The sequence below is a fragment of the Equus asinus genome, chromosome 2 (assembly GCF_041296235.1).
Source record: "Equus asinus isolate D_3611 breed Donkey chromosome 2, EquAss-T2T_v2, whole genome shotgun sequence".
NCBI classification, from domain to species: Eukaryota; Metazoa; Chordata; class Mammalia; order Perissodactyla; family Equidae; genus Equus; species Equus asinus.
Window position 1 is genome coordinate 98,384,523 of NC_091791.1, and position 19,807 is coordinate 98,404,329.

The window sequence follows — 19,807 nt, forward strand, 5'->3', positions numbered from 1 at the left end:
ATATAATATAACCTGACTTCAGTAAAAAGAGGAAAAATATATGTCTATCTAGTTTATGTGTGTGTGGGCATGGTGAGAGAGCAGCAGACACAGCAGACCTAATCACAGGATGGATGCAGATTCTTCATATTTGTACTGTTTGACTTTTTATATTTATCATTTTGTATACACACAACATATATAATGAAGGCAATTTTAAAATGAGAGAAACACACAAAAATGAACAAACTCTGGCCTTTAGCAATTAGAGCAGCTTTATTTACCTAATTCAGACAAAGAGGCTGGAGATCCCTTAGGGAGCTAAAGGCACTGGCAGTGGAAAAAACCATGAGATCATTCTCGCGTTGTCCCCTGAAGCTGTCCCAGGAGAAGGCGTGAAACCCAGAGAACATCTCACTGGTAATTAATACATGGGCGCTCTGTGCCCCTCAGGGACAGGAAGGAAAACACCAACTGAATTAGCCCATCAGCCCAGAGATGCTGGTCAAAGGTCTGCCCGGCGCTACCCCACACTGCTGCTGGAAGCCCACGCCTCACGCTGCCCGGGCACCTAGCATGTGCCCACCAAGTGCAGTACTTGACGCAAGCGCTTTCACGTAATCCGGCCAGGGGGCAGGCTAGTCACAGACTAGCCGTCCTCTTCATTACCTGCTCCTCCCATACCATTCTGAGAATCTCGGAATCTGAGGGTATCATCCACAGCGCTCTCCACTTTCCAAGTCTCACGGCACTGCTCGCTCACTCCTCAGACGAGAATGTTTCTCCGCACCCAGAGGCTCAGCAGTGCGGCAGCAGATGACGCTCCTCTTCTACTCTGGCGTATCCTGATACAGCGCAGCCAGACTGACTGAGACCCAGGCCGCCGGCTTCGCCAGGGCCCTTCTCTCCCAGAATATCCACACGTCAAGAGATCTCTGCTCCCATCCCTCTTTTCCCCAAAGGTGGCCCTAGTAGAGGTCAACCAGACTTCTAGAAAGGAGGAAATATTTGCTCTCAGGGCTACCCTGGAGTCGGTATAACCTCCTACTTAAATCTAGTTGTTGATCTGGCTCCATAATAATGTAATACAGCAGGAGACAGGAGAAATCTTTGTTTAGATGTTAGAGAATGTCACATCTGAGTATATCTGAATCCTGAAGTATTAATCTAAAAACTAACATCAATAAATCCTATTTACTCCTGTTGGTCTTAATCCCTTCTAAATTAAAAACTAGAGGATTGTAAAAGTATACGTTTCTAAGGAAACAAAGGAAAAATTCTGAGTGACCTATATAATTAGGTTTTTCACACAGAATTAACCAAAGTCTATTTAGCATTTCAAAGTCCCCATTTATATATATATGTAATATATAGCAAATATGCTTCTTTGGTTAAAATATAAGATAGTCAAAGAAAAATGCCAAATAAGCTTTTCAGTGAATGGTTTATAATACCTCAGTTTGTCTACCATTACCAACGTAAGCACTTTCCCAAGTAACACTTGCAGCTAACTGATGTTATTAAATAGTACTACGAGCCACCTCAAGCTGGAAGTATTTATTTCTTACATTTCCTAATGAAAAAGAATTCCCTTTCACTATAAACAATAGTGCTCATTAAAAGAAGTCAAAGGTCCGGGGAATAGATTTCCACACAAAGCCAAACCTGTTTGGACTGAGTCAAATGGAATAGAAAGTCTAGGAAGATTTTTAAGGTGTTAAAAAGCTGTATTTAGAAACAAAGAGTAGTGCTAATAAAGAGTTCAAAATGAGTAATATCAGTCACCTTCAGGGCAAAAGATCAGTTCCTTCCAGTTTAGTATTCTACACTTAAAACTGACATTTCATTACTCTTAATTCTATCATAAAATTCTGTATGTTCCTTTAGGCAAATAAAGTAGAAAGGGAAAATGGCATCCTGTCTGTTGAGCACTGTCTTATAAGGAACGCAGCTCTGGAAACCAAAGCCTTGCTAGAAATCTCACCGGATGTCTTTTTCCCGTATGATTTCAAGAACCCAGAAACTTCTGAGACCAGTGATCCATGGTTATCACACTTTGGATAACCTCAAATCCTCCTCACACTCAGGGAACAAAGAAAACAAGTTCTGTATCTCAAGTCCCCAGGAAGCTGGTCTCAAAAGGACATTCATCTGATGTGTTCCATAATCAACATTCAACATCTTAACGGCAGTGCCAATTTCCAAACAGCAAAGGCTACTTATTTTAGCTCAGCTTTCACAGAAACGTTCTTCCGTATCTGAAGTGTTTGTTATTTTCTGAAGGATTTAATTTCTCCTTTTGCTAATTCATGTACTAATTCACATAAGAATCACAAATCTTTAATTCCGAGTCTCCTGCCCTACCTCATCTCAGTCACCCTGCATCCTTTACACCAACAGTATGTTCTGCAACTTACCAAATACTCCTTCCCACTGATTCAAAAAATGTTTATACAGCACCACTTATGGGCCACTGAGGGGTTAATGGTCACAAGCTCTAGTTTCTACTCTCAAGCTCTGGTAAGTTGGTCATTTATCTTTATGGCAATCCTGTAAGAACAGCAGGGTGGGTATTATCCCCATTTTTACAGGTGAGCAAAAAAGCTCAGAGTCTAAGTGATTTTCCAAGGTCACATACCTTGCAAGGACAGGACTGGACACCAGGACTCCTTATGCTTAATGCTATATAGTATCACAACAGACTATTTGAGATTAATTCCATTTGACACTATTTTAATTCTTTCTTCTCACTCTTAAATTATCCTTAAGTTTTTTTGATGTTGCTTTCTGTCTCTCCCACATGAAGCAGAAACCATGTGTTTTATTTCCTCCTGGTTTTTTTTTTTTTTTTTTGAGGAAGATTAGCCCTAACTACTGCCAATCCTCCTCTTTTTGCTGAGGAGGACTGGCCCTGAGCTAACATCCATGCCCATCTTCCTCTACTTTATATGTGGGACGCCTGCCACAGCATGGTGTGCCAAGCAGTGCCATGTCCACACCTGGGATCTGAACTGGCAAACCCGGACCGCCGAGCAGCAGAACGTGCGAACCTAACCACTGTGTTACCGGGCCGGCCCCTTCCTCCTGGTTTTACACATACAGAGGCAGTCTGATGGTGACTGCTGTTTAAAAAAAAGGGAAAGAAAAACCACCACTACACAGATTACTCATGCAGAACGCAGAAATAACTCATGATAAAAGAACTCTTATCATATTTTCAAGCAAGGCTGATACAGTAGGGTACATGTAGCCTGAGTATCAGTGTTAAAATAGTTAAATACTGTGGGAAAATAATCTTTCTTCTGAGGTTCCTGAGATGGACCCTTCACTCCAACCCTACTCCGTGGACCCACAGATCTCCCTAATTAGTGCCAAGAGCTGACAGAGCAGAGGGCCCCCAGGATCCTGTTCTAACGCTCCAGTCAGCTACTCCCAACTGGTCAGTGCCTGTGTTTTATCAATTGAAAGCTATTTTTAATAATCCATCTGCTTTCAGAGAAGATCTTGGGGTGCAGTCAGGCCATTCTTAGTTCTCTAGGCCAAGTATTAGTAGCATCAAGACCTACCTTTATGTAACAGCACTGGCTTACTGCCTATTGACGTAATTAGAGGGGTACAGGGAAAACCCTTATCTTATTGTTTAAATTCTATTTACTTCTCAGTGTGGCCACCTAGTTTATTAATTAGATCCTTTACAATAAAATAGTTACCTGAAAGGATGGCTCTTCAGGAAGTGGGGGTGGAGGGGAGAGCTGGATCCAGAACATGGAGAAGTCAACCTCAACGGCCTAGGTGGGAATGCTAAGAGAGAAGGCAGATTTAGGAAGCTGCCTTTTAATTCCCTTGCCTTATGATGAAACTTGTACTCTTAATGTTACTCTTAAACTAAATGAACCATTTTCAACAGATATGAAGGACAGAGTAATAGAAATCAAAAAGCTCATCTCCCCACATTAATGAATGGGCTAATTGCCAAAACTTGACAGAGAAATTGCTTAATCTTACAAGTATTTTATTTGAATAATCTTACAAGTATTTTATTTGAATAAAACCACTGTAATGGCCATTAAAATGATCTGAAATATAATGATCACTCTGAAAGGAAGTTACAGCATTACTGTATTTACAGAATAGGAAGCAGCAAAGGTGCACATTTGGAAGTGAACAGAACATTGTGAAATCAACCCACATTAAATACCATAAAAATAAGCAGAGTCAAAATGCAGCATCATTTACACGATTGAAAAGGAAAGGGGAAACATTACAGTTAAACTTTTGTATAACATATGGATTTTGACCTGCTACGTTTCTAAGTTGGCAAAAAGCCTTAGAGTTTGTACAAAATGACTGCATGCCCTAATCCCACCCAGCACTAGACCAAGACACTGAAGCTGAGAGCGACTCCTTCCTCATTTTACGGCTTCACTCTTGATGTCCCTCTAAAAAGAGACCAAAGGATTGTGGGGCTGACTCAGACCTATACAGTAAGTACACAGCACCAGCGTCACATAACAAAAACAGCCCAAAGAAATACACCATAATCGTTCCACCCCCCGCCTGCTGATGTCATGTACATTACAAGTAAGCACAGTTGTGCATTCAGGAGTCGACCATACCAACCTCTCTAAGATTTTAGGAATGAGCACATTCAAGTATATGGATACTTCCTTATCTTACAAAGTAAAAGCAAGCGTTTTCTATTTTAAAGTTTTTATTTCTGTGTAAAACAGAACTCCTGGAGGTCAAACAAGTCATGAAACAAATAATCTGAGGTAGAGGTCAAGCAATATAAGCCACAACCTTTTTAGGGGAGTATTTATTCTGGGCAACTATTACATCTCTCTAGTAAGATCTAATTTTTTTTTAAAAGTCTCAAGTTCCAAAAAATTAATAATCCACTCTCTGAAATGAAGCTGTAAAACTAAGGCCAACAGAAGACACGCGCGCACCGGCATCACGTTAACATAGTAAGTGGCTGTACTGCAAGCTGCTGACACTCCTATCAGTAGTAGCCGTACGGAGGCCGCTGGTTGTAACCACAGTGTCCATACTGGTGGGGGTAATACGGTTCTTGTCTGTGCTGCGGGTAATTGTTACCCCAGGATCGTCCATGCCACTGATTGGATCGATTGTCACTTGGCCACCCCCGTCTGCCATCCCTACCTCTAAACTGTCTGTTATCTTGCAACCTACAACAACAAAACAAAAAGATTTTTATATTTCTCTTTAAAAAAAAACAGATGACAAATCTACCTCAGTGCATTTTATTTCTCAATTGAATACTCAGTAAACAAGAGAGTAATAAATGTTTTTCTCTACAGAATGTTACAGCACCAGTTATTCAAAACTTTCCTAGTATTTAAGTCATTCTCCCAGTATGATACCAGATACACTTACAGAGAAGGAGGCAGACTGCAACACCAAAACCAAAACGACAGGACAGTTTGGAAGCAAACTGAGATCTGTTCAGTTGTACAAAAGCAGTAATTTATTCTTTCTATTTTGAATTATTAAATAGAAGTAACCTCCATTGTATAAACTTCTTTCTAAAGTGAAACCAGAAACAATACCTTCTTTATGGAATTTAACACAAAGTTTTATAGAAGACTCTGGGCTTTGAAAGTATGTTTCCAAAGAAAATGAAACAGTCCACAGAAAGAATATTTTTTAAAAAACATTAAAACACACAACTGAACAGCAAGAAAAAAATATATGGTGCTGACAAAATATTAAAGCAAATATTCAGGAGCTGCTTACTCGGCAGGCACTGTTCCAGGCACCAAGCACACCCACTGAGGAGAGCACTGGCCCTGCCTCGCCGGTCTGTGGGCTAGTGACGAGGGCCACACTCTCCCAGCCCAGCCAGCTGCATGTCTCCCTCTGGAGAGATACGTACCGGTTGCCTCGATTCCTGTGGCTCCCACCAGCTCTGCTGTTCCATTCCTCAACAATTGGAGGGGACTCAGGAGGGCGTTTCAGGTACTCCTGGTACTCTTTGTCATCTTCTGTGAATCTACTGGCAAACATCTCTTCAAAACTTGGAACAGCTTCAGAAGTGTCAGTCATTCTAAAATTCTTACAGTTTTTAATATCTATTAGAATTTTTTTTAAAAAAAGAGCACTATCTTATCAGACGGTGAAAAACCAAGAAGCGAACAGGCAGGGCATTCATAAAAGTCTGTGTGTACTTTTAAATGTAAGACAGATTTTAGACATTCAATTTACTACTTCTTGATTTCTGTCATATAGGCTTTGTGCTAACTAGGAGCCGGATACAAAGATAAACACTACATCATGGACCCTGCGCCTACAGAGTGCTCAGTCTAGCAGGAGAGACGGGCACGGCGTAAATACGAAGGGAGGAGCAGTGAACATCAGGAAATGAAGCTGGAAAAGCAGGCAGGGGTCAAACTGACATACTTTGTGTCCAATGCAAACAACTTTGCACTTTTTCTGGTAGGAGATGGGTTGTCGTAGGTGGTTTAAGCAGAGAGGTCTCCAGAGCAAATTTACTATTTAGAAGGATCACCTTCCAACAGAGGAGAAAATAGGTAAGTGAGATTAGACTAAAAGCAGATTACTGCAATAACGTAGGTGACACGCTGAGGGCTTCATCTGAGGCAGTGATTCTGAGAACAAATTTAAAAGAATTCCAGGAGGAACTAACCACTAACTAGACGCTGGGGGCAGGGGGCTAAAGGAAAACTCCCAGGCTTCTGGCCACATGACTGGACAGGCTATGGTGCCATAAGAACTACAGGAAGAAGGGTGGGCGAGGACACACACACAGTTTGAAGTCAGCTATGGTATGTACATTCACATGGAGAGTCAGTTAACTAGTGTTTGGGACTGAAAACTAGGCTGAAGACGAATATGGGAGACAGCAGCAATTCTGTTGGTGGTGAATGCCGTGAGAATGGATGAGATTCCTCAGAAAGACTGTGCAATAAGAAGAGTAGCAAGAAACAGAATCTGGGGGGCCGGCCCCATGGCCGAGAGGTTAAGTTTGCACGCTCTGCTTCGGCAGCCCAGGGTCCTCTGGTTCGGATCCTGGGCACAGACCACACACCTTTCGTCAAGCTGTGCTGTGGTGTCCCACACAGAAGAACTAGAATGACCTACAACTAGGATATACAACTATGTACTGGGGCTTTGGGAGGGTAAAAAAAAAAAAAAAAGAGGAAGCTTGGCAAGATGTTACCTAAGCGCCAGAAAAAAAGAAACAGAATCCTGGAGAATATCAAAATATAAAGAAGTTGAAGGGGCCGGCCCCGTGGCTGAGTTGTGAAGTTCCCGGCACTCCACTTTGGGGTCCCGGGTTCACGGGCTTGGATCCTGGGTGCAGTCCTACTCCGCTCATCAACCATGATGTGGAGGCATCCCATGTACAAAAAAGAGAGGAACATTGGCACAGATGTTAGCTCAGGGCTAATCTTCCTTAAGGAAAAAGAAGAGGAGGATTGGCAATGGATGTTAGCTCAGGGCGAATCTTCTTCACACACAAAAAAAGAAGTTGAAGATGAAGGGATAAGAAGAGAACACACAGATAGATAAGAAGCAGAGATTATCATAGAAGGCAAGAGAATAAAGACTGAATGGCTGTCAGTGTTGAATGGTACAGTGGTAGAAACAACCAAGAAGAGAAAATTAATTGGATTTAGCCATTAAGAGGTGACTCTTTTAGAGTGGCAGGGATTTGAAGCAGGACAGCAATTAATTGAGAAGCAACTGGAAAGTAAAGAAGTAGAAATCTACACTGCTTATAAACTAAGTTTTCAAGAAGCATGGCTGAACAGGAGAAAAAAGACAGGGCAGTACCTAAGGAGTTACTAGAAGATTATCTCTTATTTTTCCCAGGAGAAAATACCTAAGGGTGTTTATAGGAAAAGAAAAAAGGAGCGAACAAAAAAGAGAAAGAATGAAAATACGGAAGAGACATGACAATAGAAAGGTATTTAAAAGTTTTTATTTTTATTCTTTTATTTTTTCCTTTTTCTCCCCAAAGCCCCCCGGTACATAGTTGTGTATTTTTAGTTGTGGGTCATTCTGGTTGTGGCATGTGAGACGCCGCCTCAGTGTGGCCTGATGAGCAGTGCCATGTCCAAACCCAGGATCCGAACTGGCGAAACCCTGGGCTGCCGCAGAGGAGTGTGCGAACTTAACCACTTAACCATGGGGCCAGCCCCTAGAAAGGTATTTAAATACACAGCTACAACAGTCTAGGGTAACTACTACACTGGTATCCAACGTATTCTTATTCCAGAAACTGTGACAAAGGAAAAATAAATACTGTAGATATTGTCTAATGGCTCTAAAAACTGAAATCTGTATCAGCTGGGTTTTCCAGGCCATCTATGGATTCACTCAAATAGTACTTGTTCACCCACATTCTCAGAGCCCTCCACCTCTCGGAAAAGATTTGGCTTAGGCTGCAGAAGGCCTAATCCTCGAGAAACCACAGCAAATACCGGTGGCAGGCGACCAGCCTCAACACGGCTACCCACAGTGGGGCCGCGGCGCCCAGGAGGGAGCTGACATCTTTTCATCTTCACCCAAGACCTAGAAGCCAGCCGTGGAGTATTCCGTGGGTAGCCCCCACTTCCCAGTCTTCCTTGACCAAGTTCTGGTCAGTATTCGCATCCCCTGCCTCTCCTAACCCAAACCCCATCTTCCTGCTCTTTGCCCCAAGACTCCTGAAAGCCGTTTTATGGTTTGGGGCATATGTGATATCGCGCTAAAACTTTAAAATCAAATCTCTCCCTCTTATCGGACATCCTGAAATTATTTTTCTTCCTGTATTACTTCAGTTTATAGTCATAAGTTTCTGACAAAGAGAGGTGATGTTGGAAGACAGCTTCTCCCTTAGTTTGTCTTTTCTCCAAATCCCGCAAAACAAATACAAATATTTTAACATTTATAATAGTGCCCTCATCCCAACAAAATTAAACCAAGATTACTGTTTGGATGCAAGAAGCAGCACATAAACGTCTTCCCTTTTAGGCTGCTGCTCTCTAGAGCGCGTGCCTCACTAAATACCAGACTTTCAACGCGTCTGGGATCGGCAAACTGACGCCACATTCTTAAATCCAAGGTATGATTCAAAATAAATCCAGCTAATTAAACTCGTGCCTGGATTTCTGTAGGAATCACAGAAACCACTAGAAAGATGACCCTCATCTAACCAGACGGGCAGTAAAAGTCCCAGGGCAAGGCGAACGCGCCACCCTATTTTCACGTTCCCCCACGACCCCCTCCAGACCATCTTCATCATCACTCAGGAGAAGAAAATTTAAACAGAATTTTAACGGACCCAAGCTTTACTTACCTCAGGGATTTGAGGCAGCTGCACCGTTTAACGTTCAGGCTGTTTCGATCTGTGGGAGGGGAAAAAGAAAAACAAAAACAACTTGGCTCCCTCGAAGGAAACCCTGAAAAGGGGTGCGGGTTGGGGGGCGGCCATTAGGGCCTCCGTCAACGAAGGGGCTGGAGTAACAGTGCCCTGCAGACTTCCAACGCCCACTGCAGAGAGGAGCCCGAGCTCGAGGAGCCAGCGAAGGGCCAGAAGATGCTCCAAGGCCAGTCCTCCGGGCCTCGGCCCCAGCAGCCGCTCTCGCGCGGACTAGGCCGGCGCCGCTCCGCCGAGAGGAGGCCCTGCCGTTCACGTCAGTCCTCGCACACCGCCCAGAGGCGGCGACAGCTCCACTCCCGTCCCCGGCCCCTCCGCCCCAGCAGGCAAGAGACAGGCCGCGAGGGGTAGCGGCGCCCGGCTCGCCCAGGAGCCCAGACCGGAAGCGCCCCTCCCCACGCCGCGCGGCCCCCCGGCCCCTCCTCCGCGCCGCCCACAGCGGGCGACTCGCAGGCCAAGGGCTGCGTCGCTCCGGCGCGGGCCCGACTCCGCCGGCCAAACAGGCAAGAAACACACCCACCTGCGGCCCACCAGGCGGCCCTACACCCCGCGCTCCGCTCCGGCGCTCCCGGTAACCGACTCACTTCCGCCAGAAGCCGACGACCACCTGACTTCCGCTTCCGGCCGGAAAAGGCGGAGGTGGACCTGTCAACTCTCGCGAGGTCTAAGGCTCGCCTTGTGGTTTTGGCCCAGTGCTTCGACCGCTAGTGCGACGCGCGAAGCTCGCCAGGTGTGGTCACGTGGCGGGCTGCGGGCGACGAGGCCCTCCCTGCGCTTTCAGCCTGCCTGGTGACTGGGCGGGAACGGACGGCGCCCTATAGTAAGCCCCTTCGGGAGCCGGGGACGGGTCGGGACGGAAGTTCTGGAAATAGGCAAAGCAGGGAGGGAAAGGCCGCTCCCGGCCGCGTGCCCCCAGGTCTGTGCAGCGCGAGGAGAGCGCGGCCTGCAAGAGCCGGCGCGCGTGGATGACTTCCGCCGCGCAGGGATGACCCGTCGCGCTGCACCTTGCACTCCCGCGCGGACGAACCTCGGCGGTGAGGTCGCCGTAGTGCGCTGTGTGTGTGTCTGTGCCGGAACACACCCGCCGTCTGCTCCAGCTTACGCCGTTGGGCCCTGCTACCTCCAGGAGTCTTGGCTGTTTCTTCTTGGATGTTCTGCAGGTGTATAAACGCTGAATATGCCAAACATCACCTGCCCCCTCCCTCCCAAATTGCTTTCCACACTCTGCCCTCTTTTTGTTGATATTACCACCAGTTTCCAGCCTGGAAACATCGATGTCTGTATTTAATGCCATTTATTTCTTTTACTTGCTCCCGTCACTTGACAAGTTCTGCCCCCATTACCTCTGCATTAATTTTGGCGTCCATCCTCTCTCCTTACTCTTGCCTCCCCCAATCAAATTTCTCATTATCATTCCCTGAACAGTGGAAATGCAGTACCTTTCTCTTTGATGCCCTTCCTCTAGCATCACTCCACCACTCGCCCAGCTTACGTAGAAGTGCTGTAGGTTTAGTCATTTTCAAGCACAGCTGTGATCGAAAATCTTCGCTGGCTTCCTGTTGTCTGTAGATTAAAGGCCAAGTTTATTAACTTGTTTTCAAAACTCTGACTTAGTTTTCTGCCATCCCCCTTTTGTTCTCCCTTTGTCCGTGGCAAACCAGACCATGTGAGGCACTTTGTGCATGAACTATGCATTACCTTTCTAAAGATTGTTCCTGTCTCTTTCTGCTTGGAATACCCTTCCCTCCTCGTCTTTTCAATTCTTCCCCCCCTTTTTTTTTTGAGGAAGATTAGCCCTGAGCTAACATCCACCACCAATCCTCCTCATTTTGCTGAGGCAGACTGGCCCTGAGCTAACATCCATGCCCATCTTCCTCTACTTTGTACGTGGGACGCCTGCCACAGCGTGGCTTTCCAAACGGTGCCATGTCCACACCCAGGATCCGAAACTGGCGAACCCCGGCCACCGAAGTGGAAGGTGCACACTTAACTGCTGCGCCACTGGGCCGGTCCCTATATTCTTCCCATTCTTTAAAGCCAAACGAAGTGACGTCTCCATCTAGAAATAATTTTTCTTTCTACTGAATGTCCATCATACTTTCTGAACCATTCTTCGTGTATTTATTCAGTTATTACTGCTTTCTAATTTTGAACTAAAATTATTTATGTAAAGTCTTCCCCCTACTAGACTACAAACAGACCTTTATCTGATTCATTTCTGCATTCTGGAGTGGGTGACAGTGTGCTTTGTATAAAGTAAGCACTCAGTAAGTGTGGAATGAATGATGGAACTACGAATGTCCCAAGCCATGTTTTAGGAACATTAACCTAGCAAAAGTATGTAGGACGGTATGGATGGCGATATAGGATAGTCTTGATGTTGGGTAGTCAAGATGAGAGTGGAAAGACCAAGGTTGCAATAAGTGAATAGTACTATCCTTAGTAACTGCGTGGATGATGGGAGAAAAGGATTAGGAGGAATCAGAGGAGACTCCAATTCTTTAAGCCTGGGAAATTGGGACTGAAAAGGGATAGCCATAGGGTGAGTTGGTTTTAAAGCAAAAATGAGCTCTGAGCTCAAAAAGATTTGTAGAATTTGAGATGGTAGTGAACTATCCAAAAGAAGATTTTTAGGGGTTGTTAGGAATACAGGACTAAAGCTGAGGAAAGAGAGGCTGTGCCTAAATATGTAAATATGTGAGTCATCCATGAAGAAACAACCATTGAAATAATCAGTGTATATGATCTTTCCAAAGGAGAAAGTATTTATAGAGAAGAGCAGAAGGCCAAGGCCTACGCCTCAGGAAATACCCATATTTAGGAGGCAGGAACAGGAAATATAAACTTGAAGAGGAGATTAGAATAAATACATGGGTAGCAATGTAACATTTGAAAAGCTCAGAAAAATGCTTCTTCACCTGGTATCAGGAGTCAGGGAGGATATTTGGGAAAAGGAGGGTCGTTAAAGGTCAGCTCGCTTGTTCCTTATGATTTTATTTTGGCGTTAGTTCTAGGCAAGGAGGACTTACACAGAAAAGAGTATATTTCTTTTCTTTAAATTAATAAATGACACTTAGGAGCTCCTAGGCTTCTGAGAGTTTTCTGTGAAAAGTTCTGAGTGTTCCAGCCAATTTTCAAGTGAAACTATTTATGCCCATAATGTCTTCTCATATTCTGATATCAGTTATTTTATCTCACTTTCTGGCATCACTAGGAAATAATCTGTTCCATGAAAGGGAATTTTCCAGATAACTGACACTTAGTCTTTAAGCACCAAAATGTTTTTATTGGAACCACTTTTGATGGAAATGTGCATAAAATGTAGTACTGATTTCTCTGCCATAACCAGAGTATATGAGCCATAATTTAGTCTTTGCTTGGCAACTAAAAGTCATTGTTATAGCACCAATTAATATATTCTGCTAGATGTAATAATGTCCTTGGGCCTGTTGATATTCATGGAAAAGATTGCCTTTTGTTAGTTGATTTGAGTGGCTCTGTTATTAGTGTTAAATCTCAGTTTTTATCTTCTAGCAATTTTGTAAATTAACCTAATTTTACCCATCATTTTAAGCCTCACCTTTACCTGGTGATCTGGAGGCAAAACATACCAGCGGAAGTCCCTGGGGAATCCTGACATTGAAAGAGCCCTGCTGTCAGAGGCCCTGAGTGGCTTTGGATGATGACCATTTTAAAGATGATGAAACTGAGGCTCAGGAGATTATATAATTTATTCGAGGGTGCAGCCGGTAAGTGGCAGGGCAGGATTTGGATTAAATCTGTGATACGTCAAAAAGCCTTGCTTTTCCTCATTGAAACACTGTTCTCTCCTTTGCATTCCCTGCTCCACAAATCTCGAGCCACATTAAACCGCTCGGCTGCAGCAGCACTGCCCCGTCTCTTCCAGGACGTGGTTGCTGTGAGCCCTGGAAGGCGGAGCTCTGCCCCTGCAACCTCCCCAAGACTGAGCTCCACAAGGTACCTGTTTCCTCACATTGCTCACCTTTAAAAAAAAAAAACTCTTGAAGGTGCATGTCATGGGCATAACCCGAGTGCTATGGCTGGTCCCTAGCAAAATTTAGGAAGGCTGGGTGAGTGAGCTCCTGGTTTCTTCCTTAAAGAGCCAGGACTCATAAGATAGCAAATTCTCTAAACAGAAGAAAGGTATTCTGAAGATGCTGGACAGACAGGAAATGGGACCGTTACCCACTACACTCTAGTGTACCACTTACCACGTTTTGCCTTGTATTATGGTTCATCGAATACATAAAATCACAACATGGAAGCATTGAAAAGGATTTTCTGGTTGAATGCTCTTTTTTTTTTTTTTTTTTTTTTTAAAGGTAACGCCCCAGGAGACGAAATGACTTCTCCAAGGTCACAGAATTGACCAGTGGCAAAACTGGAACTATAACCTTCAGGCGTTCTTCTTTGGTTTAACAGACATTTTTTGCGTACCTATTAGATGTCAGGCACTGTTGTAGGCCCTGAAAACATCAGTAAGGATAAAAGGCCTGCCCTCCTGGAGCTTACATTCTAGTGGAGGAGATAGACAATAAAAACACTGAATACAAATAAGGCTATGAAGAATAATTAGGGGCTGGCCCCAGGGCCGAGTAGTTAAGTTTGTTCACTCTGCTTCAGCGGCCCAGGTTTTCACAGGTTCGAATCCTGCGTGCGGACATGGCACCACTCATCAAGCCATGCTGAGGTGGCGTCCCACATGCCACAACTAGAAGGACCCACAACTAAAATACGCAACTGTGTACTGGAGGGATTTGGGGAGAAAAAGCAGGAAAAAAAAAGAAGATTGGCAACAGTTGTTAGCTCAGGTGCCAATCTGTTAAAAAAAAAAAAGAATTAAGTCAAGGGGACAGAGGGCAACGGGCTGCTGCTTTGGATAGCATTGTCAGGGAATGTGAGTGTATAGTTTTCATCTCAGCTCATTTCCTTATAAGGCAGAGCCCCTCACCCTTTCTCCTCCTGTCAGGAATGTATAAATTGAATACTCGGTTTATTTTTAATGTCCGTTTCCTTCATAAGTGAGTAGATGAATATCTGTGTCATATCTGGGACAAGACAGGCGTCGCTGAGTTTGTAGTTCCTAGACTGTGCCCAGTGGCAAAACTGAACTTCTGTGCCTGTGGCTGGAGTTGGAATTACAGACTCCCAAATGTTCCTGTCCTCCTATCGTGTTGTTCAAACCACCCTCCCTTTCTCACCCTCACACCCCACCCCATCCACAAACATACTGACCATCTTCCACAGAGCCAAGCACATGGATGGATCTCAATAAATAAGTTCCCAAACAAGAATTGAAAAATGACAGCCTTCCACTCACTTTTTCTGATCTGGGCACTTCTCATCACATTCCCCTGCCCTGATTTTATCTTCTGCAAAATGGGAATAATGGTCCTTGCTTCTTCCCTGCTTCGTGAGTTGTTGCAAGAATTAGTTATTACACATATAAAGTGCTTTAGGCTCAAGTGAGGAAAGACGCTATGTAAATGCTAATGATAATTAGAGCTATTATATGTTAATTCGGTGTTTATTCTCTGAGAAGACATTTCAAGCTATATGAGGCATTGGTTTAGATTCACGTCTGTACTCCTGTAGCTTTAATTGCATGGAATTGTTTTGATGAGATATTATGAAACCTCAATCCACTTCTCCATCTTGGCGTCATCCTGCCACGGAAGGAGCCGTTTGTGTAGGAACCTTTCTCAGGAGAGTTCAGGAAGCAAGCCAGTGCTGGTTGCAAGTTTGTTCACTGCTCTACCATAGAAGCTGATCAATATCATTGAGGAAATCACAGAAGAAGGAAAGATGAGCAATCTTGGGGAAGAAAAAGCTGTGAATTGGGCTTAAGGGGTTGGACTGAAATCTTTTCCAGTTCTAAAATCTGTGACTGTGATACAAAGGTGTTTTCTCACCTTTTTCTTAATGTTTGTTGTGTGAATAATGGCACAGACTATGTTTAAGTGGAAGTGGTTTGGGATGAAGTTGTACAATATCTGCCTGTTTCTATTCCATTTGACAGGGCCCATCCAAGGCCAATGACGCCTCTAACCTTTGGTATCCTCCCTTCATTTTCTATGGCCAGTGTCTCTGGATGCTCCGTTGGCTAGCTCTGGTCATTTACTTCAGCATCTTGGTCCTACCTACCTCTTCATCAGATATGTGTGTTACACTTAGAAGAGACCTTGGAAATGTACACAGAGACCAAGGGGTTGTCCAGAGTTCCCTCTCAGCCACCCCTTGCCCCTTGCTACCATGTTCTCTCCTCCAGGTAGTTTCCAGAATTTCTTTCATTGAAGTGATAATCACAGTTTGAGTGTTATGAGCATTTTCTAAGCACTCACAAGTGGTGTGAGTAAGCATCCTTCTCTGAGGGTGAGCTTCTGCTGTCTTGCCCATTTTAAGAAGGCGCGTCTTCTGAGTCTCAGTCCACGGCCTTGGCAAGCTTACTGTCCTTGGTGACAGGGGGCCTGTTCTGCCCTTGTGTGAAGCCAGCCTTGCCTTGTAATCTTTCAAAAGAAAGGCACAAGAAGCCCCATTTTAAAATGTGTTCAACTAATGCAAGTATCTTCAGTATAATTGAGTGTAACATAGGGAATAGAAAGAGCACCAGGCACAGAGTCAAGAAACTTGAGTTAAAATCTTACTCCCTGTGGGGTGTCATGCAAGTCTTCACCTCTCTGGGCCTTAGTTTTCTCACTTTGTTTCTTAGGTGGCAGGTAAAATTGAGGCTCCAGCATGCATGCCCTTGGCTCCCCAATCCCGTGCCTATGGTTGCACCTCTTCCTGCCCCTTTCACCTTTTGTCTCTCTGTCTCCTGCTCCTGCTGTGTCTTTGGTCAGTGCGCCCCATGCCCTTCTGCACGTTGCTCCTGCAGGTGTTCCTTCTCTCTTCTCCGTTTTCCGCTCGCCCTGTCACTAGCTCTGCCCCCTCCCCCCCCAAGCCATGTCAACTTGCTCAAGTTTCTCTGGTCTCAAAACAGAGCCGATACCTGCCCTCAGTGCTGTGTCCTCCTCTGAATATCGCGGTGTCCTTTCCTACCCGCAGTAGGACACTGCTCTCCCGTCTCTACTCACTGCAGTCAGGCTTCTGCCCCAGGCACGCCCCTGAAATCGCTCTGGCAAGGTTCGCTAGGATAGGGGTGACCTAGGGCCAAGTTCAACGACATCTGTCTAAAATCTTCAGTTTCTTTAATATCCGTGCAACACTGACACTTTCATCTCCTTCCTCCCTTAAGCCTTCTTCTCACTTTGTTTCCAAGTTTCCCACGATCGTCCTCTGCCCTGGGTTGCTGTTTCTTCTCTCTGTCTCTCTCCTTGGCTGACTCATTCCCCTGCTTGTCCCTAAGTGTTGGTGTCCCTGTGGCCCCGTTTGTCCTCTCCTTGTGTTGCCTGTGCAGCCTCGGTCTCCTTTATGGCTTCAGCTTCTGGCTCTGTGCTGATGACTCAACAGTGGAGACCTCCAGCCATCCATCATAGCTGAGCTCTAGACTCATAAATACTCCTGCCTACTAGAAGTTTCTATCTGGATGTCCAAGAGGCGTCTCCATCACATGTCTAAATATGAGTTCATCTTTCTTCCTGAACCTGCTCATCTACCTCTCTCTCCGTTTTCAGAGAAAGCTTCCTCCCAGTTACCCACACCAGAAACCTGGCCGTCATCCTGGACTCCTCCCTCTCGCTCATCCCACACATCCAGTCCCTCCCCGAGTCCTGTGGACTTCAGCTCCTGACCATCTCTCTGTTTGTCCACTTCTTGTCTTTCCTTCTGCCCCTCTTTGAGTTCTGACTCTCATCCCTTCTCGTACAGACCATGGTGACAGCCTCTAACTGGTCCCTGTGTCCAGCTTTGCTCCCCTCCAGACCCTTCTCTCCCCTGCTAGTAGTTTTCATCTTTTATTATTATGAAATATACAGATAAGAATTGATAATAATATAACCAATCCTTATGTATCTACCAGCCAGCTCAGAGAAGATTCTTTCTGAAGCACAAAGCTAATTATATCTATCCTTTCATCTATCCACCTCTCAGTGGTCCCTAATTGCTTCTGGAATACACTCTAAGCTCCTTAGCATGGCATTACAGCCTGTTAAGATTTTGTTCTCTGCTATCTGTTCAGCTACATCTCCTCTCTTTAAGTGAACTGAATGCACAGACGTATCCAACTGTCTCAAGTTCCTGGAAGACTCCATGCCGTGCTGTACAGGTGCTGTTCCTTTTGTGTGCAGTGACCTCCCCACTCTGGTCCACCTGGAAAACCTTAGCCTATTACGTCATCTTTGGGTGGCCTTCTGTAATACAACCCCACTTTGTCCCCATCTCCAAGCAGAACTGATTATTTCTTCCTTTATATCTTTAACCTATGTAGTCAACATATTTATCACAATGTACTGTGATTTGTTTATATCCACCTAAATTATAAAATTCTTGAGAGTAAGGCTGTGCCTTTCATCTCTTTAGCAATTAGCCTAGAGTCTGGCAACCTGACACATAGTTGGTGCTCCGTAAATGTTTATTGGTCTGGCCCCTACCTTCCTCTCCAGTTTTATTTATTTATTTTTTATTTGTTTTTTAAGATTTTTTAATTTTTTTCCTTTTTTCTCCCCAAAGCTCCCCGGTACAGAGTTGTATATTCTTAGTTGTGGGTCCTTCTAGTTGTGGCATGTGGGACGCTGCCTCAGCGTGGCCTGATGAGCAGTGCCATGTCCGCGCCCAGGATTCGAACCTACGAAACCTTGGGCCACCTGCAGCGGAGCACGCGAACTTAACCACTTGGCCACGGGGCCAGCCCCTCCAGTTTTATATTTGACTAATCTTTGCCCACTTACTTCCTCCCGACTCAGTAAACGCTCAACCATATATAAAGACTCAGCCCACCTCCTGTGCACAGCACATGCGTTCCCTGGACACCGCTTCATCGTGGCACCGCATCACTTTATTGAATCCGTCTGTTATCATGGCCATCCTCCCTGCTAGGGTGGAAGTACCAGGAGTCGGGGCACCATGTGTGCTGTCTCTGCGTCCCCAGCACCTAGCACTGGGGCTGACACACAGCCTTGAAGAAGCGTTGTGCACAGAGGAACGAAGGAGTCAGACTTGCTGATTTCTAAGTTATCCTCCAACTCCAAAACTGTATGAGTTGTTCCCAAAACTGTGACATAATCCAGAAGTTTTCTCCCAGCAGATGGTCAGAACAGTTGAAACACCAAATCAAACAGTTGGCAAATATAAAGGTAAACATTTAAGGAAGTGGGTGAGAATGAAGGTGAATCCTCCAAAAGGAGGGGGAACATTGGCAAAACAGTGCATGCCAGTAGTCACAGGCGCCCCCTTCATCTGATGGTAGGTCCCATCTGTTCCCTCCAATGACACATGTGCCTCGAGAGCTTCTCAGAAAGGTGGTTGACAGCCTCCCCATGACTCAGCCCCCACTGGCTGGAAATGAGCTGGAAGCACATTATCTCTCTGCAGTGAAAATTAATTTTTTTCCTTTAGCATTTCACTTTCATTCGCTCATTTTTGTAAACTAAACACAAAATTTTGTCGTTTATTTAATATTTTGTTTCTGTGTAGATAGAACTCTAGACAAAACCCTTATCTAAAGACTCTCCTAAGATTTGTGACCTTACTTATTTTTTCACTCCACAAGCATTTATCAAGATCCAGTATGTTTCTAGGCTTACTGTGGGGGCAGTGGAGAGAATTCAGAAAATGCGGAGCGCACGTCTTAAGGCCTATTTGAAGAGTCAGGTGGAAGAGAGTTGTGATGTAGCATATGCATTATATAAACTAGTGCACGGTGACCTGATGGAGCCCAGGAAAAGGTCATTCCAACTGGCTGCCTAAGTATAGAGAGACTTCAGAGAGGAAAATATCAGAGCAGCCTGCAGTCAACCAGGGGAAACAAATTGCATGGATTGCCAGAATTAAGACCGTGTGAGGAATCTGGATTTTTGGGTGTGGAGGACGGAGACTGGTAATTCTGCTGAGTTCTCTCTAGAGAGAGCCTCCAAGGCTGCTCCATTTCCCTTCAGGCCAGCTCACAGGGCGTTTGCTGCTCCCCTCCCCAAGAGCCCTCCGGGACCCCCTGTGTAAGGTCATCCCTGTCGTATCTGGAACACGAGCTGTGATCCCAGCTCACTTGGGGAGGTGCGTGTCCCTCTTCGATTTCAGCTGTTCTAGTTAGACGGAGTTGGCTGTCTTCCCTGTGGTGGGTGGGAGCCTGCCCCTCCCGCAGGTGGGCAGAGGGCTTTTGCTGACGGAGATCTTGGGCGTTTTTAGGTGGGAAGGGCGTTGGCTTTAGATGCCGACCAACCTGAGGGACTGTAGGCAAGTTAGAGGCTCAGTTTCCTCATTTCTCAAGTGAGTTTAGAATGATGATTATTTTCTATCACCAGATGATAA

The 19,807-nt window shown here is 45.0% G+C and overlaps 1 protein-coding gene and 1 long non-coding RNA gene across 2 annotated transcripts; one reads left to right on the top strand and one right to left on the bottom strand.

Moving 5' to 3' along the window:
• Nucleotides 1-3,974: 3,974 nt before the first annotated feature.
• Nucleotides 3,975-10,010, bottom strand: RAMAC (RNA guanine-7 methyltransferase activating subunit). Its single transcript, XM_014842644.3, has 4 exons — nt 9,906-10,010; nt 9,305-9,353; nt 5,876-6,054; nt 3,975-5,168 (listed from the first exon to the last, which is right to left on the bottom strand). Exons 3-4 carry the CDS (start codon nt 6,043-6,045, stop codon nt 4,982-4,984), a joined length of 357 nt encoding a protein of 118 aa, XP_014698130.1. The 5' UTR covers nt 6,046-6,054; nt 9,305-9,353; nt 9,906-10,010; the 3' UTR covers nt 3,975-4,981.
• Nucleotides 10,011-10,023: 13 nt separating this feature from the next.
• On the top strand, nt 10,024-14,181 carry LOC106832071 (uncharacterized). The gene is made up of 4 exons (XR_001398303.3): nt 10,024-10,205; nt 12,960-13,134; nt 13,293-13,363; nt 13,729-14,181. It is a non-coding gene; the product is annotated as an uncharacterized lncRNA (long non-coding RNA).
• The last annotated feature ends 5,626 nt before the right edge of the window (nt 14,182-19,807 follow it).

Bases quoted from the DNA above. Each gene is read 5' to 3' on its own strand.
- RAMAC (XM_014842644.3), bottom strand. From the start codon at position 6,045: ATGACTGACACTTCTGAAGCTGTTCCAAGTTTTGAAGAGATGTTTGCC. The intron at 5,169-5,875 runs GTACGTATCTCT...TTGTTGTTGTAG, and splicing joins CACAGGAATCGAGGCAACCG to GTTGCAAGATAACAGACAGT.